The sequence below is a fragment of the Elephantulus edwardii genome, unplaced genomic scaffold (assembly GCF_000299155.1).
Source record: "Elephantulus edwardii isolate Elephantulus edwardi_28Jun2011 unplaced genomic scaffold, EleEdw1.0 scaffold00463, whole genome shotgun sequence".
In the NCBI taxonomy this organism is placed as follows: Eukaryota; Metazoa; Chordata; class Mammalia; order Macroscelidea; family Macroscelididae; genus Elephantulus; species Elephantulus edwardii.
Window position 1 is genome coordinate 556,510 of NW_006400213.1, and position 27,985 is coordinate 584,494.

Consider the following 27,985-nt stretch of genomic DNA (forward strand, 5'->3'; position numbering starts at 1 on the left):
AGTCTCCCCGGCGGCCCCGCCCCAACAGCTCTAGGCTCCTCCCCCTCGGCCCCGCCCCCACGCCCGCCCAGCTCGGCCTCCTCCTCCTTCCCCGGTCCCTCCACCGCAGGCTGTGACACTCCTTACCCCCTCCCAGCCCTGCAACCGTCTCCCTGGCTCCGCCGTCTCCTGGCTCCGCCCCTGCCCCTGAGACGCTCCCCCGCCGCGCCCTCACCTGCGGCCGCTCGCGGGGCGGGGCCGGGATGACAAAGCACCGGCTGGCGGTGCGGGGTCCGCCCCTCGCGCCTCCGCGGGGCTGCGTCTGCCGGGCCGGCGTGGCTGTTATGGAAACCGGCTGGGCGCACAGGAGGCGATAATGGGGCGGCCATGGCCCGGGCCAGCAGCCCCAGCGGCGACGCGGAGCGGGCGGGGGGCGCCGAGGCGCAGGACCCCTGGGAGCTGTCCCTGGAGGAGGTGCTGAAGGCGTACGAGCAGCCCATCAACGAGGAGCAGGCGTGGGCCGTGTGCTTCCAGGGCTGCCGCGGGCTGCGGGGCGCGCCAGGCGCCGGGCGCATCCGGGACACGGCGGACATCCTGCTGCGCCGCGACGGCTCGGTGGGCGCGCGCCGGGGCCCGGGCGCGCAGGGTGAGTGCGGGACGCGGGCGGGGCCGGTGCGGCTCGGGAGGCGCGGGGCGGGCTGCGACCCGGGCGGCCCTCGCTCCCGCCCCTCAGCGGGACCCAGCTGGAACCCTAGGCTGGGCGCGCTTTCCTAAGGGGACTCCCACGCTGGCGCCAGCTCCTCCTCGTGCGGTCTACGGCCGGCAGGCTCGGGTCTTTCCTAGCTCAGGGACGTGCCGAATGCGGGATGCTGGCCGCTGGTCCTCTAGCGTTGAAGGCGGGCATCTTAGGCTGCAAAGGCCGCTCTTTGTGGTGGGAATGAGGGGAGGGGGCTGAGCTTCTCGTGTCTGCGCTGAAAGGGGATTAATCGGTAGAGTGAGCTGAGAGACTGGAAGCTTGGGGCTTGGTGGTTCTGCTCTTAACCGTAGACTTAACCCAAACAAAGCCGCTGAAGGGTGTTGAAGTCCACGCAGGATTGTCAGTATATGTGATTCCCTCTCCTCTTTACCCATACAAGAAGAAAGTTCGCTTCTACCCTGCTAAAATAGAGTGCTGCTGAGATGCCTGTAACGGTATCACCCCAAAGCCGAGAACTGTTAGGGCGCACAAAGGCAGGCTGTGTTTGCGGGAAGAGGGCTGGACCCTCTCCAGCTCTGAGAACCGTGGGTTTGTGGAAAATCCTTGGGGGTTGACATAGTGGGCCAGGCAAACCCAGACATGGCCAGGACAGTGGTCAAGCTTTGGGGGGGGGTATGATCCTGACCAAGACCCATAACTCTGTCTCTGCAGGGCCTCCTTGTGCACACTTGCCCCCACCATGCCTCTTGAGTGTTACACCTGCCAATTGCTGCAATTGCTGTCTATGTCACAAAAAGCACCCAAACATTTCTCAGGTGAAAATGATGATTAGGTTCCTAAAAGAGTTCTTTTCCCAGTTTTCAGTTGAGTATACTGGCTCAGACTCAAGAAAGGTTGAGAGACCTCCCCCAAATCCCACAGAAAGTGGCAGGGTTGAGTCCAGGCCCCTGGGCTATCACTCCGTTTGGGGGACCTGAGAGTGCTATTGGGGCACTTGTTGAAGTGCATGCTTTTGTCTTATAGCTCCTACCTCCCCAGAAGGTCATCCCAGTACTGCTTCCCCTAGAGATGAACTCCACTGAGTCTGGCTCTGGACCTGCAGGGCTGACTGCTGGGAGCCTGCCTGGTCTAACCTGATTGTAAAGATGGGGAAGCTGAGGCACAGAGTGATGGGTGATTTGCCACTGATTGCAGCAGCTGGTTAGAGCTAAAGGTTCCTTCTGTCTTTCTCAACTGTGAGTGCCAAGTCATGTTTCTCCTGGGTATGCTTCAAAATATTGGAGGCACGCATCACAGGGGCAGTAATCTGTGGGCCTATACTACCCCTTCCTGCCCCTCATCCCCCAAGAATGCATCAGCCCTCCTTCCTGGTCATGGTGCAGCACTTCCTGCTCTGGCTGGACTTGAAATGCAGGCTAGAGTTCAAAGTTCAGTGAGGGCCTCTCTGCAGGGAGGTGCCAGCCTCAGGACCAAAGAGGGAAATGACTTTCTAGTCCATATGATCTTTGGTTTTTGTTCATTTATTTACTTCATAAAGGTGGCTACTCTTTGTGACTTTTTGCCTCCTTAATCATTGTGGAAAGAAAAATTACTATGAACTTTCTCTTCTGTCATTTTTCAGTGTAGCTTATGACCTCCCCCAAGATGGCTAGCCAGCATTTCCCTAACACCTGAGTGATAAGTGCTTTATTAGAAGGTCCACACTTTCTTCTTACTGTGAATGTGGTCAGGAAGAGAATGTCTACATTCTGCTTCTCAGCTTTCACCACTTGCTTTTGTCTCTGAAATTCTGATTCTGTGAAATGAGCCTAGAGTGTCCTCCCTCATGAAGTGTTGTCACTAACAAGACTAAGCCATATTTTCCTAGTATACAGGGAACAATACTGTTTCATTTCTCCAGGGTAAGTGGGGAGCACAGGCAAGTACCCACTTTGTCTCATCTGAAGGCTCCTCGATATCAATTGCTTGGAAGGTTTTATTTTTAATGTTGGTGGGAAAACTCAAAGCATATTGACATCTTATTTTTAAGAGGCCATTATTAAAAACTCATGATGGGAAGGGCTCCTTTTTTTTTAACAGAAGTCAGCAGATACTACCTGAGATGCTGTGTCTGAGCGGGCCCTGAGGCAAAGCAAGCTACTAAACACAGCCTGCTTGGGAGCATGTGACCTCTCTGGAACATTTGTGCCCCTGCGTTCCTGTGACAGTTCAGCTGGGGGAGTGACCACTCCCCAGAGCAGTACTTTGACTGTCTCTCTGTCTGGCCACAGCCTCCTGGCTGACATCTGGTTAAACATGTTCCAGGTGATTCCTTCCGCCTAACTGGCCAAGGCAGGCCATATAAGCAGGCATATGTGTGGGACGAGGGTGGGTTCTGTGCTATCTTCATCTGAGACAGGTTCAACGTATTTTCCCCATCACCTCCTACCTCTTCCAGGCTGAGTATGCTAATTTCATGCTGTCCTGCTTTTACAGTGTATTTATTTTGCCAATTTTCACTTTTCACCCTTTGCGAGGCCCCCTTCTCATGAAGCTGCCTGCATATTATCTTTACCAAGCCATGCCAGCCTCAGCTGTAGCTTTTTCCGCCTCAATCTGGGCTCAGACTTCTCCTCAAGACATCCCTTGGCACCAAAGTGACCCATTCTGACCTGAGCTCTTCTGTTCTGACTCAAGACCCCTGACTGACCTGAGCCCCTCATAATGACTCAAGCCCTGTATTCTTTTTTTTTTCTATAATTGTATTTTATTAATTTTCATAAACATTTACAGAGATTTTGGGCTTCCACTCATTCATTGTTGCACTATTCTCTCTACCCTCCTCCCAGTTTGTTCTTGTCCAAATGCCACAGTGCTTGTCAAAGCCAGTTCTGATTAATCTTCTTTGTCAGTGTATCCTTTGCCATTCCCTATCACTCCTCCCTGAGAGAGACTTCACCCTGAGTCATAAGGAAAAGGGGACGGCATATTCTCTTAGCTACTTCCTGCTGGAAAGGGACGCTGTGGGTTTCAGGGTGAAGATCTTCTCTCACTACTCTAAAGGGCCCCTTTGGCAGTAGGAAAAACATAGACTATTATGGAGATTGATTTTGGAATTCAGATGCACTCTTATTGATTGTGCTTGGCTGTACATGTACATATCCTTCAAGATGTACCATGGGGGTGTTGCAACCTAGAAGACACAAATTTGACTAACAAGTTATAAGTACATGAGTCCAAGAATTATGGAAAAGTAAAAGAAAAGATTCTTTCATTGTTTTACAAACCCTCCCCCAGGTCCCCTCCACCATGCAGCCCTCGCTCTAGTCTCCTGTGATGACAGAAATACCCAGTTCCATCTCTCTTTTAGACGGTTCTCTCCCTCCTCTGCTTCAGTGCAGTATACATTATTGAACCCATCTTACTCAGTGTCTCCCTAACCCCAAGGACAGTCCCATTCTACAACAGTCAAGCCCTGTATTCTGACTCAAGTCCCCATTCTGACATGAGCTGCCCTCCTAACTCAGGCCCTCAGGCTTGCTTCTTTTTCGGCCTTAAGTTTCGACACAGGCCATGGAGGTCCGCCTGTCCTGGCACCCCTGCTGCGTGGGCTCCAGCATTGTCTTCCTTGCCCCATCTCAGCCTGTGCTGGGGAAGACATTGGTGCTTATAGTCCAGCTCTCCCACTGTGAGCTGGGATGTCCCATCATGGGTCTCCTGCCCTTCTGGTTCTTTTCTGTGCTTCTATTACTTGGTGTAAGTGGATGTCTGTTCTCTGCAGTAGAAAGATATTCGTTGTTTCCTGGCCTAGCATGTCCACACCCCAGAGGATCTGGTAGCATCTGTGGCTACTGTGCTGTGTCATTGGATCATAGGAGGTCCGGAAGTCCACTGCATACTGCTGGGCTGGAAGACTTGATTCCTGCACTCAGGGTTGGCTGGCCCCTCCTCAGCCATCAGGCCGGCTTCTCTGCTGTGGTTTCTTCAGCTCATCTGCACAGACTGTTATGCAGACATATAGGGGCCTCAGAAGGTTTGCTGGGAGGTGCTGGTTGAAGTGAGGCCCACTGTTTTACTGATACCTCCTGCAGAGAAGTTATGTTATGACCCCATTGTACAGATGAGGACATTGAAGTTTACTGTGACCACCTGGAGTCCAGTGTTGAGATGGAATGAGGATTGAACCCTGTAGCTGGCCCATCTGTGGGGGTGTACTACAGGGAGGTATGTGGACATGGGTTCCTTGGCTGTGCTGTCTGAAGCTGGGGTCACTTGTGCCAGGAGGCTGGAGGTCAGGGCTCAGGCTGCACTCTGTCTCCAGCAATGAGTTAAGTGGCTAGCTGGAGACTCAAGCTTGAAGACAGGCTAGGGTGCAGGACCAGACACTCTGGGAAGCCTGGTTCGTATCGGCTATATGGCCTGGCCTGGGAACTTAGGCCCACTGTTTGAAATGGGCGTAATCATGGCATCTGTTCTCCAGGGTGTTTGTGAGGATTCAGTGTGTTAAATCTGTAAAGATTCAGTGAAGTCCTCCACCCCAGGGGTGCCCCTGCTCCTGTCTGAATCATGGGGGCCTCCCCTAACCCTGCCACATTGCACACCTGTCACTCAGGCCCAACTTTGGAGACCCAGCTAGGCAGGGGCAGGTTTCACCACAATCCCCAAAGTGCTGTGGTCTCACCTGGGGGAGCTAGGTGGGGGTTCTACAGGGGGATTTGGGATGGGCACAGGGCAGGTGAGCAAGGCGCAGTCTGAACTCTAGCCAGGAGCATGTGGAGGGGCAAGTGCTGGGAGCTGGGCATGGAGTGTGCAGGGTGGGTGTGTTTGCAGATAGCATTCCTTTAAGTAAGGATGATCTCACAAGAAGGCAATCTCTGGGCGAGACATCTGGAGGCTGCTAGCCTGTACGGGGCTCACAGACTACTGGGGCCAGCTTAGCCATGTGGCCACCCGCAGGTCCTCACAGTGCTTTGAGAAGAAGGACCTGTAATCCACAGGGAGGATTATGGGGTCCATGGGCAGCCCCTGATATGAATTCGCATAAGATCACAGTTCTGGCATTTTCTCTGTCACCTCAGTCTCCATCTGAACCTGTCCTGGTGCCCCCGGCCCTATTGCTGGGGAGTGGGCATGGAGGGGGTCTCTGCCCAGATCAGTGAGTGTCTTTCCAACTCACCACCAGTGAGCACAGTGGTTGCCTGATGGGAAGGCTGTGCCTTCCTAGACTGGTTGGGCTGGCCGTAAGAAGCCCATTTTTGGAAGCTTGGAGCTGATGACTGTGGCTCAGATTTTACCTCTGATGGCAGACAGACAAGTCTGGCCTCCAGGCAGTGGACAGACAGCTAGAAGCACAAAGGCAGCACTGAGGCCTGGAGGCCCAGCCCAGGAGAGTGATCCCCAGCACCCAATCCTCATTGATTCAGGGTCTGCTGAGGGTGTCTGTGACCCCTGAAATGAATTTGATTTGTTCCCTCAGGGGTCTGTGGAGCTAGCTCTTTGCGTAAATCCTGCAGCACTTACTGAACCAAGCCAGCTGTTACCCAGTCAGGAGAGAGGTGGAGAGGAGGGCAGGTGGCCTCTTGTTGTTGCAACAAACAGTGGTTTAAACAACACAGACTTGCTACTCTGAATGTTGAAGATGACTCCTTGAGCAGGCTCTGAGGGAGAATCTATTTACTTGCCCTTTCCAGCTTCTGGTTGTTCTATGCTATTGAGTTAGGACAGACGCATGGCTGACCTTCCCTCCTTTTTTAGAAGTTGTAAGTTGCTTGGAAGGAGATGGCTAATTTTTCTCCAGACAAGCAACTGGTGAATTCGAACTGCATGTCTTTGGGATGGCAGTGCATCTCCTTATCCACTAGATTACCAATCAGCTTCTAGAAACCTTTGCATTTCTTGGCTTGTGGCTTCTCCTCCCTCTTCAACACCACCAGTGGGCAGTTGAGTCTTTCACGTGTAGATTTTCTCAAACTCTCCTCTCTGGTCCCTTTGTCCACATTTAAGGACTCTGGGGTGATGCTGGGTTTGCCCAGATGATCCAGAATGATTGGTTTAATCCCATTTGCCACCTTGAATCCTCATTACCATGTAACATAATGATCCACACGGCCTGGGGCTCAGGACCTGGACAGCTATGGAAAAGATTTCAGACCACGACACGGACACTGTCTGCTCACTACAATTTCCTCATAACTTCTGGGCTGACTTCATCATATCCTTCCATCCATCTTATTTTTTGGTGTGTTTCCAGGGAAATTGCTGATATCATCACACTTCAGATTAAATACTTCAGGGTGTTACTGATTAGACTCAGTAATCCTGATTGGTTCCCACAGAGTCCTTTCTGCTCACAGTAAGTCCTGTGTGCAGAGTCAAATGGTCTGTGACCTCAGAGGTAGGTCTCCGGGCCTTTTTCCTCAGGCTTTTTGGAAAGGTGCAAACACTTCAGTTAGTCATCATCACCCTCTCACTGCTGTCGACAGTGAAACCCCACTCGTAGCTGGCCCACTGTTGGGTTTCTGGGCTGTAAATCACACTGCTGTCGAGAGTGAAACCCCACTCGTAGCTGGCGCACTGTTGGGTTTCCAGGCTGTAAATCACATGGGGGTTGCTTACTTTTCTCTTGCTGAGTTGCTGGTGGATTTGAACTGCCAGAGATGCCACCTTCAGGTTAGTTACATAACCCATGGACCAAGCCATTAGGGCTTCCTCTTCAGTTAGTATTAATAGTTAAGACCTAGCTCTTGGTACCACCCAACAATTCCTGTGTGTAGATGTTTTGGGGCCTTTTTCTCCTTGTGCTTTTTCTGCGTGGGTTTTTGGTTTTGTTTTGTTGTTTGTTTTTTTCTCGTTTCAATATATCTCCCACTTACTGTAGTTTGGGTCAGAGTTTACAGAGCAAATGGGTTTTCCATCTGTAGCCATTTTTTGTTCCCTGATGGGCTGTGATCCCTGCAGTGTGACTCCTCTCTCCCCACCTTCTCCCTGGGTTTCCTGCGCCTTCCCCTTTGCCTTCTGACCTGTCTGTTCAGTCTTGTGTGGCCGATTGTCCTGAGGAGTGCATTCCTCTCTGAGGTTGTGGCCACTCTACAGGCTGGTCTGTTGTTTGCTACAGCATCTGAATGAGCATCCTCCAGACTTCTACTGCAGGGTTGTGGGGTCCCCCGATGGGCCGGCCTCTCCCACCCAGCCTGTGTCTGATTCTGCTTGCTGCTGGCCTCCTGAGAATGTGAATTTTTTAACTTCATCTTCTTGTGTCACTCTTGCCAGGACTGGCTCATTTACCTTTAGGAATCTGAGTGGTCAGAGAGTCATTGTCCAGAGCCAGATGACTGGGGTGAGGCCTCCACTGTCTTACCCTCAGCAGGTTCCTTGACCCATCTGGCCTTATGGATGTGGATAGCAGTAATAGCTGTGTCCTGCAAAGCACCCAGGCGAAGCTTGGTTACTGGGGGGCACGTGACAAGTGTGTACTGTTAGCCATATGGGGGCCACTTCTCAGCTAGACTCAGTCTCTGGCTGCTGTGAGCTGTGTGTGAGACATGTCACATGGTGGACGTGGACACCGAGGAGCAGAGGCGCTGCAGCCCCTGGGATTTGGGGGAAAAGTGGAGCAGGAAGCTGAGAATCCTTGGGGGTTCCGGAGTCTTGCATTCTTCTGTATTTGAGTCTCCCCTGGAATGAATGTATGGGGTGTGAGCTACGAGGGAGGTGGGCAGGCTCGACCTCGGAGATGAGTGGAGGGAGAGGAGCATGGTGCTAATGGCCCTCCCCACCCACAGCACTCATGTCTGCTGAGCAAACACCGTGCCTTGTGTCCACTGATGTCGTCCCCAGTTTCCACCTGCCAGCTCTGGAGAGCTCCTCATATTTACGTTTAGAATGAATATCTGATGACAGAGCAGTTACAACACTACTCACTATGGCCCAGACATGCAGTTTTTCCAATCCTGACAGTAGCCTGTGTGGTGGGTAAAGGAAGAAGCCTGCTCCAAAGTCCACTTGTTCTAGCCTCCCAAACCCCACCCTGAGCTGGGAGTCATCCCAGATAGGCCCTAAGTCTGGGAGAGGGAAAAGCCAAATATCCCCTGTAGGGTACCTTCCCTGAGGTCACCTCTGTCTGTGGTACCCCTGCCAAGCAGACAGCAGGAGCTCCTACTCCCCTGAGCCCCAGCAGGAGGCCCTGGCACCCCCTATTCCCACCTGTGTTGTACACTCAATGTCCCTGGGCTCCTTGGGATGTCCCCTCATGTCTGTTATCTAACCTGTTCTTTGAGGTAACATGATTAGGTCAGGCAGGTGTCTCTGTCCTCCAGGTGAGGAAAGAGGGTGGAGAGCTTGCCAGGTGACTAACTATCCACTCACCCCTCCCCTAGTCACCTGCTTTCCGGGACAGATGCCTGCCCGCAGTCACTCGGAGTGTGCAGGCTGTGCTGTATCTTTGCTCTTTTACTTCACTGCCTGGGATGGCCCCAGAGACACTGCTCTCCTTGATTTCTCCATCCTTGTTTTATGCACAGGGAACAGAGCGACTTTTCTCTCTTGTGGGGGTGTGTACCCTTCTGCGGGGCTGTGGGTACCCCTGCTGGACCGTGGCCCCTGGGTGGGTCCTGGCTGTCCACAGAACTCGATGGAGGGGCCTTGGGAGCTAGAGGTTCCTGCTGCCAGTTCTAGCCTCCAGCTGCTTTATGCTCTCGTGGTAAATCCCAACTGCCTGCTTCTAAGGTTAGTGTAACTCCTCACCCACTGGGCCCTAGTTTAACCATTTTTAAATGTATAATCGATCCACAGTATTTGCACTCTCCGTGGTAACGTGGAGTTGTGTTAGACCCCATTCTACTTCAAGGGGAGAAAAGAGAGCTAAATGTTTTTACACCTTTGCCTGAAGCAGGGCTAAGCTGAGGATGAGAAGCTAAAGCTGAGACCTGCCGATGGACTCGATCAGAGTAGCAGCTGTCCTGATTGGAAAACTGTCCCTGAGTTGTCCTGTGTCTTCCAAATTGATCCTGAATGACTATAATTTGTTAGTTCCCTGAGCGTGACTCTTGCAGCAGATTATCTAACCCAGCAGAGGAGTTAAGGGAGGCGGGTGTCAGAACTGGTAAAAGGTTGGGGAGAGGAGATGTATCAGCCCTCTGCCTCATGGGCATTGGCTTTGGGTCAATGTTGATCTCAATTCTCTCCCCCCAGGAAGTATACTGAAGTCTGATGCCACGCTATCTTTTTTTTTAATTTAATAATACATTTTTATTTAATGAATGTTGCCTTGTCTTTCAATTCCATTGTCCATCAATATCACTACAGTTCCTCCAAAGCTTGTATATAAAATTCATCTTCAAGAGAACCCTTGAACCACTAATGTTCCTTCAATATAGATTTCTGGAGGTCACCACATGCTTCTGTGCAATACTGCCACTGGACAGAGCTTGAAGAGTTAGGGGAGAAATGAAGTTTTAAAATTTCTAATTCCACTCAAACAATGGAAACAAACTGGGGCATAAAAATGTGCCCAACAGGTTGAATGCTAGCAAGGTAGCAAAAAAGAAAACCTACTGGCTATTATTTTATGGTCAAGTCCACAGCAAATCAGAAACTTCATTCTAAAAGCCTTGGTAATGACCAACGCTATCTTTTCTAAAAAAATGCAGCTGTCATCACATTATCTAATTTTCATTTATGCCTGTACCTAAGTGTTTCATAGATATGGGATCATACATGTGTGTCTTTTATGTCTGGTTTAATTTATAGAGCATCATCCATGTTGTGGCACGTGTTAGAACTTCATTTATCTTTGTGTCTAAAGACATTTTTATCTCTCAAGTGTGATGGTTCAAGCTATGTGCCTTCTTGGCTAGGCCATGGCTTTTAATGTTTGCCAGATAATATGTGGTCACTCTCTGTTTTGTAGTCTGAGGAGAGCAGCAAGTCATGAGAGGGGAGTTTTCCTTGGAGGTGTGATCTGCATGAGATCTATACGGATGTTCTGGTCAAGCTTGCTATCTTGGTCCTGCATGTGACTCATCATCCTCTGACCTCCAGCTCTTGGGACGTGAGCCAGCAACCTTCTGTCAAACCTACAGGCCTTCTGTCAGCTCCCTCTGTGTCCTGCTGGCAGACAGGGTTTGCCAGCCCAGAAACTATGTTGGCACAGTGTTGCAATGATGGATGATTGTTGGCTGTCTGCATCCTTGTTGGGTATTTAAGTTTTGTTTCTTTGTTGTGGGAGTTGGAACCAACTTGTAGCTGACCCTTCAGCAGTAATTCATTGTTGTTGTTATGTGCCGTCGAGTCACCTGCGACTCATAGTGACCCTAATGAGTAATTCATAATCATATGAAATTTTTATGATTTTCATAAATCATATGGAACAAAATTGCCTATCATTCTTTCTCAGAGCAGCTGGTGGATACAAACAATGTACCTTTTGGTATTGCAGCATAACTTCTCACCTAGGCCACCAGAACCCTGTCCAGGTCTCCGTCTGAGTTGCACAAGAATCTGCGGCCCATATTGACTCTCTGGTGGTTCTTTTTTGCTAATGGTGAAATTCCCATTTTTCTGCCTCTAAACCTGCTTAATTTTCAGTCAGGAGACCACCGATCTGCCAGTTTGGGGCTCCAAGCCTCCCCTGTTACATGAGCCGTATCCATGAAATCAGTCTCTTTCTCTCTCTGTTTAGATACATGGATATCCTTTGTTTTTAGAAAGTTTATACAACTTTTCTTCTGAACATCATTTTCTCTTTCATAAAGAAAATAGCAGACCTAGTATCCAGCAATGTTTGTTTTGCAGCAAACTGTTGAAGCAGGGAGATTGGCATCTCCAGGCCCTTCCTGAGGACCGCCATAGCCCTGACCTGTGTGGTCATTGAACTAGGAGCAATTTAGGTTCTGTGCATCATTTGGTAGGTTGCATTTTGGGTCTGGGAATGCTCAAATATTTCCCATATAAATTAATAGTAACTGCTTCTTCACTTTATGCTACTTTGATTTATTAGAGGGTTCAAAGGCTCTACTTTCAGAAAGCAGGAGAATTCTGTTATAAGAAGAGTGTGGCTAGCTGAGGGCAGCTGAGTGTGATCTCCACTAACTCCAAAAGGAGGGAGTTCCCACACATAGTAACATCCACAGCATGAAGCCTGTTCCCATGAGATTATACAGGCTCCACCTAATCCCCACCTACTGCTGTCAACTGTCTCCATGAGGATTCTCCATGCTCTGCAACTGGGCCCACTATCCCATTGCAATGACCACATGGAGCCACAGGCAATATTTACGATTACCAGGTTGATGAGGGAAAGTTGCAGGCTGCAATTGAGGTTGAAAACAGAATCCAATTCATCTGTAGGAACAATGTGTCAGCCTTGTGGCTTCAGCCCAGCATTACAAAGCTCTCCTAGTCCTGCTGCTGATGGCATCTCTCCCAGCCAGTACTCCAGCAGCCTGAGCTCTGGCTCCCCAGGCAGTAGTCTCAGGTCACCTCTGTCTCTCATTGCTCTCTGCTCTTCTGCTCTTGCTGATCTCATTTATGTCATCGTCTGAGTCGTGCAGCAATCTCTGGTTCAAATGGATGCGCGGATTCTTCTTTCCTGCTGATAGCAAAATTCCCATTTCCTGCCACTAAACCTGCTCAGTTTAAATTTGGCATAAGGCAAGACTGCCACTTATTAGTGTTCTACGCACCTTGCTTGCAGGTTTCCACCCAAAAAGTGCTGCCTGTTTTGTTCCCATAACTGCATAGTCCCACCCCATCACTTGACACAAGTCAGAGGATGGGCCAGGAAAGCCCCCTGTGCACACCTCACTGGTTTGCCCCTCTAAGGAACCCAGTGTAAAGCAGTGCGTGTGGACCAGGTGTTGTTGATCTGTTGATGGATACTGGTTTGTTCTCACCTTTTAGGTACTGTAACCAATGTGGCAACCATCATTTTCATGCTGATCTATGTCAGCATCCCTGCCTCATGCCTTCTGTGTACAGATGTAGGAGAGGAATTGCTAGGTCACATAACAGCTCCATGTTTAACTTTCTTTTCATTGTCATTTGGGTGAAAGTTTACAGAGTAAGTTGGCTTTCCATTCAGTGTCCACATATTCATACCCGTGGCGGCTGGCTTCTGCAAGCAGCCACACTCTTAGCACTTCCTGCCTGGGTCTCCTACGTCTATTATCTTTCTTTGCGTGCATCTCCTACCTCTGAGCCTTGTTTTTATGCAGATGCTGCCCTTTTGGTCTTGTGTGGCTCATTCTCCTGAGGAGGGCATTCCTGCTGTCCTTAATTACTTGATAGACCTGCTTGTTGTTTGGAGGAAAGTTGATTCCTTGAGTGGGTTTCCGTGTTCAATATTTTAAAGAATCATCCAGTGCCCTCAACAGAGACTGCACCACTTTACATCCCCACTAGCAAGGTGTGAGGGTATGAATACTTAATTTGCGTGTTGACATTTAAAGCCAGGGACACCAGCATTAAAATTATTCTAGCTGGAACATTGCTCTTCTCCATTAGGACCTGATCATGGGGTCTCCAAGCACTGGAGATGGAAACAGGGCTAAGATTTTTAAAAGATACAAGATCTTTGTGGACAAATTCCCCAAAGAAGTTGTTAAATGGTATAAAATGTGGCAATGGGGAGGGGAAAAGCACCTGAAAACTGGTCGACCACCAGCAGCTTGGGGCCTTTCCTTGGTTGATTCTCAGACTCCTCTCAGAGCACCTTTGTTGCTCCATCCAGTCACAGCCTATACCATTTACTGAGCACCAGCATGGGCTGGGGACCACCGTGACCCCTGGGGATGCCAAGGCCTCCATGGTTCTGCTAGCTGCTCACTCTTTTATAATCTCTGCTAACGTGGCGTAGATTGTTTCCATCACTTTAATGGGTCAGCCCGACACAGACCTCCTTATCATTGGCAATCTTCCTGCTCCTGATGGACGCTGGGAAGTCCGCCGAGTCAGCAGGTTTGCAGAGCTCCCTACTGTCTAAGCTTGTTTACCCGCTCGTCCCAGGAGGGGCTCCAGGCTGTGGAGAGAAGATCCTAACTCAGGTCTCTGTGTGATAATGTGGGGAAGACATGAGAAGATGCTGTTTTTTCTGCATCCCACCTAGGTTGGGGAACAGGCTGGGCACAGATTCGGGGGTCCCCATGATTCTGAGACCTCTGTTTTTGTCAGTGGAATGGGGTACCGCTTCTGCCTTGTTGGATTGTTAGCAAGTTGTATGAGTGAACATTTAAGAGGTGCTGGCCCCACTTGCATCCCACGTGCTTCTTTGACATGCCCTGACAGACCTTAGGGAGTACCAGAGAGCTTGTGACTGCCAAGAGGTTGGATTGCCTGATGTGCCTGCCAGTGAGCCCATCTGTGCCCTCCTCACCTCTCTTCTAGTGACGTCCCCTCAGGAGACCCCTCAGGGTTCTCTCCAGGATCCTGTGGCAGCACTCCAGCCCTGACCTCCTCGTCCAGTGGCCAGGTGTGACTGACGAGGAGATGCAGGGACCGCCTTTGTCCACAGACCATCTGTCCCATGGGCAGAGCCTGTGCCTGTTATCTGGTCACCGAGGTGGCCACTGTAGGCTCTTTGTTATGATGCAAACATTGGGGTGCTGTTGTCGGTCTCTGAGAGGGGGAGGCCTCCAAGAGGGTGAGCACAAAGCTGACTGCTGCCCTACTCTTCCTCTTGCAGAGCCCACAACCATGGTGGTGTCACCAGGCAGCTCGGAAGCCCAGGTATGTATGGTGAGAGTAATTTCTGAGGTGACCTGATGCATGTCAGGGACAAAAAATTGGGTAGCTTGCAAGGGCCCCGCCTCCCAGGAGCCAGTCCAACTTGCCTAGGGGGAGTGGGAGGCAGTGATACACTAGCTGTTCTAGAATGGTATAAAGGGAAGAATGTATTGGTAATTCAGTATGTCACAGTAGTTAACAAACCTTAATAAGTCTCCTACTTCAAGTGTGAACATGCTGCTTAAACCAACTCCTGCCCTCACAAAGTCAGGAGGCAGATGAGACCCTGCCCATCCTTTTTGTATGTTGACAGAAACACAGCACGGGCTCTAAGCTTTCTATGATTTGTGGTTGTATTGTAAAACTCTTTGAGGATTTCTGTTCACCTGCACATATCTCCTGTGACCCATGTTCCCATGGCACCTCTTTTTCCAGTCTTTTACTTCTTCACAGCCACTTGGACCGGCATCTAGGGTGTTAGGACAGAGATCCAGCCCTCCCCCCTACATTTGGAGGCTTTTAACAAAGACCTGTGGACCAGGTTTCCAATTGGGCTGTCTCAGGGGTCCATGAGTTAACCTGATATGCCTGCCCCTCTCTGGGAAATGCAGCCAGCCTCTTTTCACATTAATCTAGCTCCTTAGATGCTAGATTTCACAAATATCCTAACCTTAGTGCAGGACTCTCCCCGAGGCCCTTCAGTGCTGGAATGTCAGATTCTTGGGTTTTCACACCTGTGCCCACCAGCCCAGAGTTCCCTGTTGGCTCAGGTATAGGCAAGGTGGGACTGGCAGGTTTCCAGACTTGGGTCAGTTGTCCAGATTTGTCCCCTGGAGGCAGCACTGTCTTCTGGAATGGGAGGGACAGCAGGGCTCTCAGACATAGAGGGCAGGATTGGATAAACCCCTTAGTTTCCCAGGTGCCAGCTCAGGCCAGCGACACAGGGAAGGGAGCAAGTCCCTGGAGGATCTCCTGACTTGACCTTCACTACCCACAACCGTGCATTAGCATGGTCACCGTGGAGTGATGAACCAGAGCTACCAGAATAGGACATTCTCCCTCCCCACTTGTGGGCATTCATGGCACTGCAACCTATAGAGTGGACTGCCTCAGTCCCTATAACTGAGCCCGTTTTTGTACAAGGCAGGGGGTAGGTGGACATCAGGGGTGCTCGCCAGGAGTCCACTGCCTAGACGATCCATCTTGACTGGCAGGGCCCTGGTGCCACCCCTGTGTGCAACCAGTCAGGGTGACCAGGCGTGAGGTTTAGAGTGGCCGTGCCCTCTGACCCAGGCTTCTTGGCCTGGTTCCTAGGTGTGACTGGGAGCACCAAGCAGATAAGTGCTTGAGGAAGGCTGCCTGTGTTAACAGAGGCTGGGACTTTGCTCTTCTTCCACACACTCCCAGGACATGCAGAGCTTTTTCTAAATCATTTTCCCAGAAGGCAGGGTGAAGGAAGTGCTGTCCCCCAGCCCTTGTCCCTACGACTCTGGGGCAGTGGATGACAGTCTCTGTGTTACTCCCTGAGGGCATCAGCCAGGGACCCCTGCCCAGGGGTGGGATGGGATGAGAAGAGTTTATTGGTGATGTCTGGATATCCGCCTGCAATGGAATCTGCTCATGAGGACTTGGGTTTGGCTTGCCTGGCTCCTGGAGCAGAGGTGTGAGCCTGGCCCTGTAGCCGTTATTCACTTTGTCAGGACATAGCCTTGTACCACTCACCCACTTACCATGCATGGCTACACAGGCTGTGTCCAAGGCTGGCTTTATAAGCTTTGAGACCAAGTCTTGTGCAGATGTGGGCTGTGCCAGTCTTGGCTAAATGCCGAGAATGGGATCACTTGGCACATAATAGTTGCAAAGCGACAATCTTCTGGGACACAGCCTGCCAGCTGTCCCATGAGTCCCCTGGGGTGAGCGGGTGGTTCCTTGTCTTCACTGCAGCAGCCATGGGTCTCTACTTCAAGCCTGTAATGCAGGACAAGGTCCATGCCCCTCAGCTGTGGTTCCCCAGACCAGTGGGACATTCTGCCCTACCTTATGGCTGGGTGCCTGGCCTGCCCACTACCTGCTTGCCCGGTGGATCCACCTGTCCATACTTGCAGTGGGGCACCCTGCTTGAGTTTGCAAATACCAGGTCCCTGCTGCATTCGTGAGTGGCCATACCCCTGCCCTGCCTAGTGGAATCCTCACCACTCTCCCCCCATGCCTGGCACGTCCACTGACTGCCCTCCCAATCCCGCAGATGGTGCAGTCACTGGGCTTCGCCATCTACCGCGCACTGGACTGGGGCCTGGATGAGAGTGAGGAGCGTGAGCTTAGCCCCCAACTGGAGAGGCTTATTGACCTCATGGCCAACAGCGATGGTGATGACAGCAGCTGTGGGGCCGACGAGGGCTATGGAGGCCCAGAGGAGGAGGAGGAGGCCGAGGGCAGCCCGCGAGCAGTGCGTACCTTTGCTCAGGCCATGCGGCTGTGTGCTGCGCGCCTGACAGAGCCCCGTGGGGCACAGGTGCACTACCAGGCTGTGTGCCGCGCACTCTTCTTGGAGACGCTGGAGCTGCGCGCCTTCCTCGCCCGTGTGCGAGAGGCCAAGGAGGTGGGCAACGGGGCTGGGTGGGGGGGAGCCCGTGGGCATCCAAACCTCTGTGCTGTCCCTCTGTCTGTCCAACAAGGAGTGGAAACCCTCATTGAATCTGGCAGTGAGGCCTCGCCACAGTACCTCATCCTCACCCTGTGGCAGACACCCCAGGCACTTGATGCATTTAAACTCATGCTTACTCACTGCTCTCCTTCGGCACCTCTTCCGTGAAAAGGACCCAAAGCAGATGAGTGGCCTGCCAAGCTCTCTTAGCTTGAGTGGTGGCAGAAAATGGTTTTGAAATCACCTGGTGCTGGTCCTTGATTGCACTCTGACCTGACCAGCTTCCTTGACCCCACTAATGCAGGTAATAGTAGTCAGGGCCCTGCTTGGTCCACATTACCACCTTGGGGCCTCTCAGGCCTTGCCTGCTCCCCCCGGCACTCTCAGCATCTCTGGACCAGGATTAGCTGATGGTCCTGCAGCTTTGGGGCCTGTCACTCACTCACAGTTGATCTGTGTTCCTTTGCTAAAGAGCAACTCTCCAGACAGCACAGTCTTGAACAAAGACCCCCCAGAAGCTGCCCTGGCAGTGCCAGTGGTATGAGCAGTGGGGGTGGTATGAGCAGTGGGAGGAGGGATGCCAGGGCACACCTGGGATCTGTCATTGGAATCCATACACCAGTCTCTCAGAGAGTTGGTGATACTTCACAGAGCATGCCAAAGCACATTGGCAAGTGACTTGGGGCAAGAGGCAGGTGACCAGTTCTGTCTTGGTTTGGTTGTTGGGGGGAAGGGATGTTGTATGCTAAAATGTAGATGATTTTCCAGGTGGGGGAGTTAAGGAGGACTCGGAACCCCTGCTGCAACAGGGAGGCACCCCAGGCCACCACACCAGCAAGTCTAATGGGTTCTGCCCAGATTGTCATCGTAGGATAATGACCTCTATTCCTGGGTGTAGTGGCTTCTACCCAGATTCTCAGTTACTTCTGTCCCTGGTGGCTTGCGGGCTGCTAACTGAAAGCAGATCCACCAGGTACTTTGTGAGAGATAACAATCTGCTCCTGTTATAAGGTACAGCCTGGGACTGTGAGAGAGGGCCACTGGAGTCAAAATTGACTTGACAGCAGTGGGTTTGTGTTTTTAAAATATTTTCAAACACCTTCTTTGATCCTTCATACTAATGGCAGCATTTTTCCTAGTTCAGCAATTATAGACCGGTGACTGATTCCCAGGACTGGTTGGGTAGCTCACTTGCCCTCCCATCTGTCTACTTACTGGTCTACCCACTCATCCAGCCATCCATTTATCTATCTCCCCACCATCCACCTAACCACCCATCTATCTATCACCCATCCATCTATCCATCCTTCCATTCATCCGTCTATCCACCTACCAATCTAGTCACCCTTCATCCATTGTCCACCCATCTATCCACTATCCACCTATTCACATATCCGCCCTTTCATTCATTTACCCTTCTGTTCATCCACCTTTTTATCAATCTGTCTGTTCATCTACTCACTGATTCACCATCCACCAATACATACACCCAGATTTCCACCCATGTATCCACTCACCCATCTACCCACAGGCCATCATCCACCTATCCATCCCCCTATCCATCTGTTTAACCACCCACCAATCTATTCTTCTCCCCATCCATCCATCTATCCACTCCCTTTCAACCTACCCAGCCATCCACTCACCCACTCTCCCTTCCACCCCTCTAACTATCCACCCCACCTGCCCATCCATCCACTCACTCACGCATCCTATTCAGCCTTCCATTGTTCATCTATTCCTTACCCATTTATTCATTCATCTAGTATGTGGCATTGTTTTTGCTGCCAAGAATAGGAAGATGAGGGAAGGAAAAAAAAATAGAATATGTGGAGTCCACAGTCTAAGGGGAGCAACAGGTATTAGTAAAGATTGGTATTATATCCATGGAGGGTAGGCCTTTGGTTGTCCTATGGAGGAGTCTGGGTCCTTTGCAGACAAGCTGAGGGTCTGGTCCGTATTTACTTCTGAGGTCAGACAGGAAACATCTGCAGGGGGCTGTGAGCACACACTGAGTCTAGGGTTGCTGTAGATGTTTCCTCTCATCCATCCTGCCCCAGTGGGAACTGCCAAAGAAAGCCATAGAATCAGGTCAATTGGTTGGGCAGCTGCCACCCCCCACCATCTACTAGACTCATGAGGCCTGGCATATGGTTGGGCAGTGGCCTGAGCAGTGGGGACTCAGGGCTCATGTCTGCTTGGTTAATGAGACCTGGCCCGTGATTGCAGATGCTACAGAAGTTTCGGGAGGATGAGCCACCGGCAGAGAAGCCCCCAGCAGAGCTCAATGACCTAGGGCGCACAGACTGGGTAAGAGTGGGTGCAGGCCAAGTTCAACCTTCCCCACCCCATGCTTGGGGGTGGAGTGAGAGCTCGGCCCAGGTTTAAGGACCATTGTCCTCCTCCATTCACAGGCCAGACTCTGGGTCCAGCTCATGCGGGAGCTTCGCCACGGAGTGAAACTCAAGAAGGTGCAGGAACAGGAGTTCAACCCGCTGCCCACTGAATTCCAGCTGACTCCCTTTGAGATGCTCATGCAGGACATCCGTGCCCGCAACTACAAGCTGCGGAAAGTCATGGTACATGGACAAAGACGTGGCTGAGTGAGGGTCTGCCCTCTGTCCTCCTGGCCCAGCAGTAGCAGTGGAAACCCTGCCCTGTGCTGGGGTTGGAACTGGACCCTAGGCTATGAAGGAGATGGACGTGGCATTTACCTTGGCCTCCTAGCTATACTGAGGGCTTTAGATAGTGTGATGGGTGGAAGAAAATGTGCAGATTCTGGAAGGCAGGGCATCAGAGCGCATGCTCTTCTCTCTAATGCAGACTTGCACACACGCTCTAAACCTGTTTAGTCATGACCAAGAAAACCAAAACTGACCCCAGTTTGTATAAAAGTTGGGTGATTCGAAACAGTACCTGGATAAATTTCTGTGGAAGATCTAGAAAGGGAGACTTGGAAAAGGCATAGTGAGCTTTTTCAAGAGCTGGAGTCAAGAGATTGGATTCTTGCTGAGACTGAAGAGTAAGGACACATTCCAAGGGGCTTGGCCGGCCGCCATCTTTGAGCAGCACACCATTGTTTCCATCTCTGCTCAGATTTTGATGAATCAGACACTGGATTCCTGCACAAATACCACACACATGCTGCCTTTGCTTTCTGAGGGGGAGATGACGTTTCCGGCAATGCTTCTCACTCCTCCAAAAAGGGAATGTGCTTGCCCACACCCACATGTAGACATGAGAGGTCAGACAGCCAGTGGTTGGCTAGTGGTGGTGCCAATCCCAAATGTAGCTGCCACTGTGGAGTGTGTATCAGTACAAGGAGTCGTCCTGTCCTGAGTGGAAGCCCTAGAAGGAAGCTGGGTGGGCCGGGTGGGCCCAGTCCATCCAGAATGGGCTGGGGTGTGAGACTAAAGGCCCACAGCATGTGAGTTTGGTCCTCAGCCTTGACCACCTTCCTATCTCCCTGCAGGTTGATGGGGACATCCCTCCCAGAGTGAAGAAGGACGCCCATGAGATCATCCTGGACTTTATCCGCTCGCGGCCACCACTAAAACAGGTACTGACCATCTCCCTCCACCTCACCCCCTCTAGTGGATGTTTCAGTGCCCTGTGGCCCTCACTGGTAAAGGCCCATTCTTGCCCATATGCACCATCCACGGCCTAGGACTTCTGCATCTGGTGGGGAAAGTGATTGCCACCTTGTTGCCCCAACCCACATGGGGCCCCTGACTCTTCCTAGCTGTGTGCACACCTGATGGCTCCCATGGGGCTCCTCATTCCCTCTGGCCACCTGTCCTGTAGGTCTCGGAGAGGCGACTACGCCCATTACCACAGAAGCAGAGGACCCTGCATGAGAAGATCCTAGAGGAGATCAAGCAGGAGCGAAAGCTGCGGCCCGTGGGTGTCTCACCCTGGGATGGCCGCGGTGAGGGCCTACCCGTGTGCTCCCCATCCTCTTGCTTCCATGGTCACAGCACCCGCACGTGTGCTTACTGCTCCCTGCCCCTCGCCGCATTCTCCCACACACTACCCCCCTGGTTCTGCTCCCTGCCTGCATCACTGCCCTCTCCTCCTGTACTGCCCCCCAGGGGTTGGCTCCCGCATCCTCACTGCCTCCTCCCCAGCTCACTACCCGCCCAGGGTTCTGCTCCCTGCGTCACTGCCTTCCTCACTGCTCCCATCTCACGGCTCACTGCCCTTCCCGGACACTACCCCCCAGGGTTCGGCTCCCTGCCCTGCATCCTCAACGCCTGCTCCGGGGACCTTAAGTCCACTTCCTGCATGAACCTGTCCGTCCCAGATGCCAGCAGCAGCACCCAGCGTCCACGACCCCGGGTCCTGCTCAAAGCACCTACCTTGGCTGAGATGGAAGAGATGACCACATCAGAGGTCAGAGCCACTGAGAGGTGATAGGGTGGGGATGGAAGACGGCAGGTGCTGAGGAGGTGCAAGTGGGAGTGGTGGATGGCTGAGGGTGTGGTAGGGCTGCTTCCTTCAGGGTCTGCCCATTGCCCATGTCCTTTTGGTCACTTGGGTCTCTGAGCCTGGGTCTGGGGCATCCAGGCACTAGGGGCAGAGCTGTTAGGGCTGTGTCCTGCCTGCAGGAGGAAGAGTCCCCATGCGGAGAGATGACCATGAAGCGGGATCGCTCCTTCTCCGAGCATGACCTTGCCCAGCTCCGGAGTGAGATGGCCTCAGGCCTGCCAGCCTCTGAGCCCTCGGTGGAGAGGAAGCCAGCAGCCAGGCCTCGAGCAGGCAGTGTGCACACCTGGAGACCCAGCTCCCAGGACCACGACAGGGGCAAGTGCTCCACCTCCCCAACTCACTCTACGCCCCCTGCTTTGCCATCCACTTGAGTAGGCACAGCCTCAGGCAGGAGAGAGCCCCTCTTTGTACTCATAATTTCTGTTAATTGGTCCATATTTTTTTATAAGACTGCTTATAGATACAACTTAAAAGAAAAAAATTCTCATGTTATCTAGAGGTAATCGTTTACATGGTGAGAGATAGACGCAGGTAGAGAGAGGTAAATCAGATCAAATGGCAGGTGGGCAGACAGGCAAGGAAGAAAGACAGGTAGATAAGTCAACATATAGCAGGTAGGTAGGTAGGTATATAGCATAGATACAGAGGCTGGCAGGTTGGTAGAAGAGTAGACAGGAAGGCATACAGCAGGTAGATATATAGGTAGGCATAAAGCAGGTGGATGGGTAGCTAAGTAGACAGGTAGGCATAGAGCAGGTAGGTAGATAAACAGGTAGTAGATAGGCAGACAGTCATACAGGAGGTATATAAATGGCTGGGCAGATTTTACTTGCTGCCGTCAAGTCTGTCTTGACCCATGGATGCCCCATGGTATTCTCAGGGGCTGGTTTTTTTTCAGCAGTAGGTTGCCAGTCCTTTCTTCTGAAGTACCTCTGGGCAGACTTTAACCTCAGCCTTTCCACTGGCAGCCAAGCTTGTTAAGCGTTTGTACCTCAGGGGTTCCATGGGCATAAAGGCAGATAGAAGGTTAGAGACAGACAGAATGGTTGGCAGACTCACATTTCCAAGGCTTCACAGTGGGTGGATGCGCTCACTTGTGGCAAGCCACGTGGGTGCAGGTAGCATGTCTACATCTGACTGATATCCGTGCTCTTTCCCAGGTTCCGCCACTGTGAGTGTCCAGGCTCAGCTTGACCCGGGCCTACCATTCAGCAGCCTAGAGCCAGTGGAGGGGAGGTCTGAGGCTGTCTCCACCCTGGACAGCCAGGCCAAGCACTTGTGGCTGGTGAGTGAGGGGCACATCCCAAGGACCTGGCTAAGCTGTCCAGATGAGGCTCTACTCTGGGCAAGAGGTACAGGAGTGGTGGCCCTCAGCCAACTGATCCCTTAGCAAGCAAGGCTCTCCGTGTCCTGTTGTGTCTCAGAGCCTGCTGGTGTCTGCTGCCTCCTGCTGGAAAGTTTGGGAATTGTGGCCAGACCCAGCAGAGACCCCGCTGAGGAACAGTCCTGGAAGCCTTGTACCTGGCTTCCTCAGCTATGAATTTGGTCTGCCCTGTGATTGTGAGCCCTGGTGACACAGTGTGTTATATGTTGGGCTGCTAATGAAAGGTCAGCACTTCAAACCATCAGCCAGTCCATTGGAGAAAGGCAGGTGGCCTCTTGAGGTTTTATCTAGAGGCTAGGATTTGAATAGATATGAAAGGCCTTAGAACAGCACTAGTGCTTTATGAGGTGCTCAACTCCACTTTGAGTCTGCTGGTCTTTTGTGGCCACAGAACAGGTTATCCTGACAGCAGGCATGGTTCCTACAGTAGCCTCTAGAGGTCCAGAGCGGTTTAGAGGAGTGGTTCTAAGTGTGGTCTCTAGAAGAACCCATTCTTTCCAAAGGACCAGCACTAAGCTGGGGTCTATGAGGTACAGGCCAGAAATGCCCCAAACACCTACACTCTCCAAACTGCTAGGCTACAGCATCACCTCTACAATCCCTCAGTCCTCTACCTCTTGTCTTGGAGTTCAGTAATTCCCAGGACCCACACTGCATATGACTGTGGGGTCTGCTAGGGAAGTCAGGGATAACCCATCATGTTAATTTTGGCGGCCGTCTCTAGTGGAACTCAGTGTTATGCCATCTTCCTCTGTGTTTTTCAGACTTGTCAGGGAAGCTAGTTCTGTGGCAGGTTCAGGACCCTCATCATTTTTAAGGCAAGACCTTGTCCAGCATGACTACAAATTAACCAATCCCCTACAAGAGTGCAACGTACCTTACTTGCATGAGCAGGCTGTGCAGTCCCCTTGGTGTGCAACAAGCAGGTTATTTACACAGTCCCATCCCTTAAGGGTTCCATACACCTTATTTGCATAGCCACGTCTTCCAGGGGGTATATAATATCATGATAGATGGGGGAAAAGATTCAAACTGTCAACAACTTCACCTTACTTGGATACACAATCAATACACTTGGCACCAGCTGTCAGGAGATCAGGAGACATATTGCACTGGGTAAAGTCTGTAGCCAGGGACCTCTCCAAATCACTAAGGAACAATGATGTTAGGTTGAGGACTAAGGTGCGACTGATTCAGACCATAGTCTTTTCAGTCACTTGCTATACATCTGAGAGCTCGACAGTGAATAAGGATGACAGAAAAGAATTGATGAGCTCTGGTGTTGGAGAATAGTACTGAATATCCCATGAGCTGCTAAAGAGCAGATATGTCTTGGAGAAGGTACAGCCAGAGTGCTCCTTGGAGGCAAGAATGCCAAAGCTTCATCTCATATACTTTGGGCATGTGGCTAGGAGAGGCTATTCCTTGGAGAAGGACATCATGCTTGCAAAGGTGGAGGGTTAGCAAAAGAGAGGAAGACCCTCAATGAGATGAATTGACACAGTTACTACACTAATGGATTTGAGTGTGTCCAAGATTGGAATAGGACAGGGTTCATTCAGATCTGTTGTTCATAGGGTCGCTATGAAGCGTACTCAACTTGATGACACCTAACAACAGTCCTCAAGGGAAGCTCTGTTGGCCTAGTGATAAAACTGTGCTGCATCAAAGGCACGTCATTCAAATCCACCAGTTGTTCCATGGGAGAAGGATGGGCAGTCTCCTCTCATGTTATTTACTGCCTCTGAAAACCCACTTGCGGTTCAGCTGTCTGTTGGTTCTAACTCAAGGCACAGAACAATAACCTTTGAGGTCCATGTACCTTATTTGCATAGCTGCACCCTCAAGAGGGACTGTGTGTGCTGTTTCCATAGCCCCACCCCTTCAGGTGTTCCATGCCCTTTATTTGCATGAACAGGCTGTCCAGACCCCGTGGTGGATTATAAGAACCTCACTTGCCTAGTCCCACTTAGTCACTATGTGAGTTACTTGACCATGGGGAGAAGGATATATGTCATTTACTGCTCCTGGGTCTCTCATGATGTTCCTGTGACAATGTCAGCCAAGACCACCAGCTCTAGGGGCTCATGTGAAGTTGGAGCATCCACCTGCAGGTAACTTCTTGTAGGCAGGTAACCTCAATGCTTGCCCCAAAGCCCTTCCTCAGAGCTTCCAGAGTGTCTTCGTGACATGGCAGCCAGCTTCCCCTTGAGTGGGTGAAACAAGGTACTTCTCTGCACTGAGGAATCTTGTGTCTTCCTGACTTCAATGCAAGTTTAGCTCAGCAACTTCCACTGAAGAACACTTGTTCATCACCTTGGCTGCTTGGAAGGCCAAGGTCTTCAGTTGAACAGATGTTTTACGAACCAGCTGGGCTAAACCTGGATTGGTCCTCAGTGAATACACACTTGGGAGAGACCCCTGATTGAGAAGCCTGTGCCCTGAGGTCTTGAGTGAGCCTTGACCTTGTCCTGCCTCAGGAGTTCAGCCATCCTGTGGAAAGCCTGGCACTGACTGTGGAGGAGGTGATGGACGTGCGCCGTGTGCTGGTAAAGGCTGAGATGGAGAAGTTCCTGCAGAACAAAGAGCTCTACAACAACCTGAAGAAGGGGAAGGTGAGGGGACCAGTGTGCACCTTGAGGGGTGAGGCACAGGTGAGGGGACCAGTGTGCACCTTGAGGGGTGAGGCACAGGTGAGGGGACCACGGTGCTCATGAGGGGTGAGGCACAGGTGAGGGCACCAGGGTGCACCTTGAGGGGTGGCACACAGATGAGGGGACCAGGGTGCCTCTCGTGGGGTGGGGCACAGGGTGGTGAGGGGACCAGGGTGCCTCTCATGGAGTGGGGCACAGGCGAGGGGAGTGGGAGCGCAGATAAGAGGGACCAGGGCTGCCCTTTACTGGAAAGAGTCACAGGTAAGGGAGATGGTAGCATAGGTGAGAAAGAGACCGGGCCTGTGGAGCACAGGTGGAGGGACTGGGGCCTCTCTTTACCTGACAGGGCACAGGGGAGGATGAGGTAGGGGTTTTGGACAAACTGACTCTACCTAGGCTGTTCCCTACAGATATGCTGCTGCTGTCGGATCAAGTTCCCACTCTTCTCCTGGCCACAAACCTGTCTCTTTTGTAAGAGGTGAGCCTTTCTGTTGATGCCCATACAATGTCTCAGTGCCTCCATTGTGCATTAGCCTGTTAGCTGGGGCGGAGATGGTGGCGAGACGTGTGGCATGGCACGACTTCAGGGAGGCACATGCAGGGACAGAGCATCCAGGGTGGGGATGCACTTCTCTGGCCAGCAGGAAAGTACCAGGTGACAGAATGAACTGCTCAAGACTTTAGTTAGTCAAGAGGGTAAGGGGAGAGAAACTCAGTGGGGAGCGAGCAGGGGGAGGCCAGGGTAAAGCCAGCAGGAGTGGGATGTATGTCACAGACAAGAGAGGCTAGGGTAGACATTTCTGCTCACTAGAACTGAGACCGCTTTCCCTCCTTTCTCTTCCAGAGCTGTCTGCTCTTCGTGTAGTGTCAAGGTGAGGCTGTGTCCTGGAGTCTAAGTGGTATGTGACTTGCGGTTTGGGTGGAAGGCTCACCTATCTCCCACTGGACAACTCCACGCTCCCGTCACCTTGTCTTTTTCCTCCAGAACTTTCCAACACTGCATCTGTCTCTGTTGGTTTTGTCCTTTAAACATAAACATTCTTTGTCAGTAGGATGGTGCCAACCCTTTCACTTCCCCGTAAAACTCCTCTATCCTCTACAGCATCTTCCTGAGGTTTGGGAGAAGGCCCTTTCTAGCAGACAGTGAGACTGTGCGTGGCACACAATGGTGTTACATCAGTAACATCCCGCCTCCACTCAGAAGAGTCAGCTCAGGCACAGGTTCCCTCACCACTTATTTTAAACCCTTCCTCTGTGTCCTGCCACTTGGCAGTGCAAACCTCTCGATGCATCAGCATTAAACCTTTTTTGAGGGTAGGCTGGGTCCTGTGTGGTAGAAAAGGCAGTCCCCACCCTCTGGGAACTCTGGTCTGGACAAACAAAAGACACAGCTGGTGTGCAGCAAGCCAGAGGCATATACAGGACTTCAGACACTAGGGAGGTGTTGAGCAGCTGGGCCTATCCAAGCCCTCCACTGCTTCCCCCCCCCCCATGCATGTGCCCTGTCCCTGAGGGCTCACCTCTGCCTGCTGCATTGCAGATGAAGATGCCATCTAAGAAGCTGGCCCATATCCCTGTGTACACACTGGGCTTTGAGAGTCTTCCCAGGGCTTCAAGTGCCACAGCCACAGCCACACAGAGAAAAGACATCTTCCAGTGAGTGTCCTTGTTGTGGGAGCTGATAGTGGGGTGCTCAGTCTCCAGATATCCCACAGCTATGCAAGTCATCTTGGGACTCTTATTATTATGCAGAGTTCTGTGATGCCTTGTAGTCTAGAAGGAAATTGTACTGCACATACAGAGCCAGGAGTCAAGAGCCGTAACCATGTCTCTGGTGTATGGCTTTCGCTGCCTCTTGTTCACTTTTAGTTCACTCATTTCAGACATTCGTGGGGACACCTGCTCTGTGAGGCTTCTGCTTGTGTGGGGAGCAGAGAGCTGGCCCTGGAGGTGGTGGCGCTTGGGGAGGCTCAGACTGAGGAGAGAGGGGCAGGGGCTGGGAGGGGTGGGACAGGGGCTAGACAGGAGGAGATAGGAGATGGGGAGGAGGCAGAGGCTGGGAAGGAGGGGAGAGAGGCTGGGGCAAGGTTTGTGGGTGGAGAGATGGTAACGTCCTAAGTCAACTCTGAGTTTGCCTCCTGCACAGGTCCCTGCAGGGGCCCCAGTGGCGGGGCGTGGAGGAGGAATTCCCTCACATCTATGCCCATGGCTGCCTCCTGAGGGGCGTCTGCAGTGACTGCACCAGCTTCGTGGCGGAGGTGGTCCGCTCCAGCCGCAAGAGCGTGGATGTCCTCAACACCACGCCGCGCCGTGCCCGCCAAACCCAGTCCCTCTACATCCCTTCCGCCAGGACTCTGGACTTGTAGTGATGGCCCTGTGGGGCACAGCGGCCCCACCCCAGCTGTGCATGTACATATATACATATATAGACACATTTATAT

The 27,985-nt window shown here is 51.8% G+C and overlaps 1 protein-coding gene across 1 annotated transcript; it reads left to right on the forward strand.

Annotated features, from left to right (window-relative positions):
- Nucleotides 1-366: 366 nt before the first annotated feature.
- Nucleotides 367-27,910, forward strand: SPIRE2 (spire-type actin nucleation factor 2). Its single transcript, XM_006902854.1, has 15 exons — nucleotides 367-625; nucleotides 14,334-14,377; nucleotides 16,620-16,973; nucleotides 19,248-19,328; nucleotides 19,433-19,597; nucleotides 20,491-20,577; nucleotides 20,823-20,952; nucleotides 21,241-21,410; nucleotides 21,626-21,810; nucleotides 22,662-22,791; nucleotides 25,371-25,505; nucleotides 25,955-26,022; nucleotides 26,389-26,416; nucleotides 27,085-27,200; nucleotides 27,691-27,910. Exons 1-15 carry the CDS (start codon nucleotides 367-369, stop codon nucleotides 27,908-27,910), a joined length of 2,172 nt encoding a protein of 723 aa, XP_006902916.1.
- Nucleotides 27,911-27,985: the final 75 nt, after the last annotated feature.

Bases quoted from the DNA above. Each gene is read 5' to 3' on its own strand.
- SPIRE2 (XM_006902854.1), top strand. From the start codon at position 367: ATGGCCCGGGCCAGCAGCCCCAGCGGCGACGCGGAGCGGGCGGGGGGC. The intron at 22,792-25,370 runs GTGAGTGAGGGG...GTCCTGCCTCAG, and splicing joins AGGCCAAGCACTTGTGGCTG to GAGTTCAGCCATCCTGTGGA. The intron at 26,417-27,084 runs GTGAGGCTGTGT...GCTGCATTGCAG, and splicing joins GCTCTTCGTGTAGTGTCAAG to ATGAAGATGCCATCTAAGAA.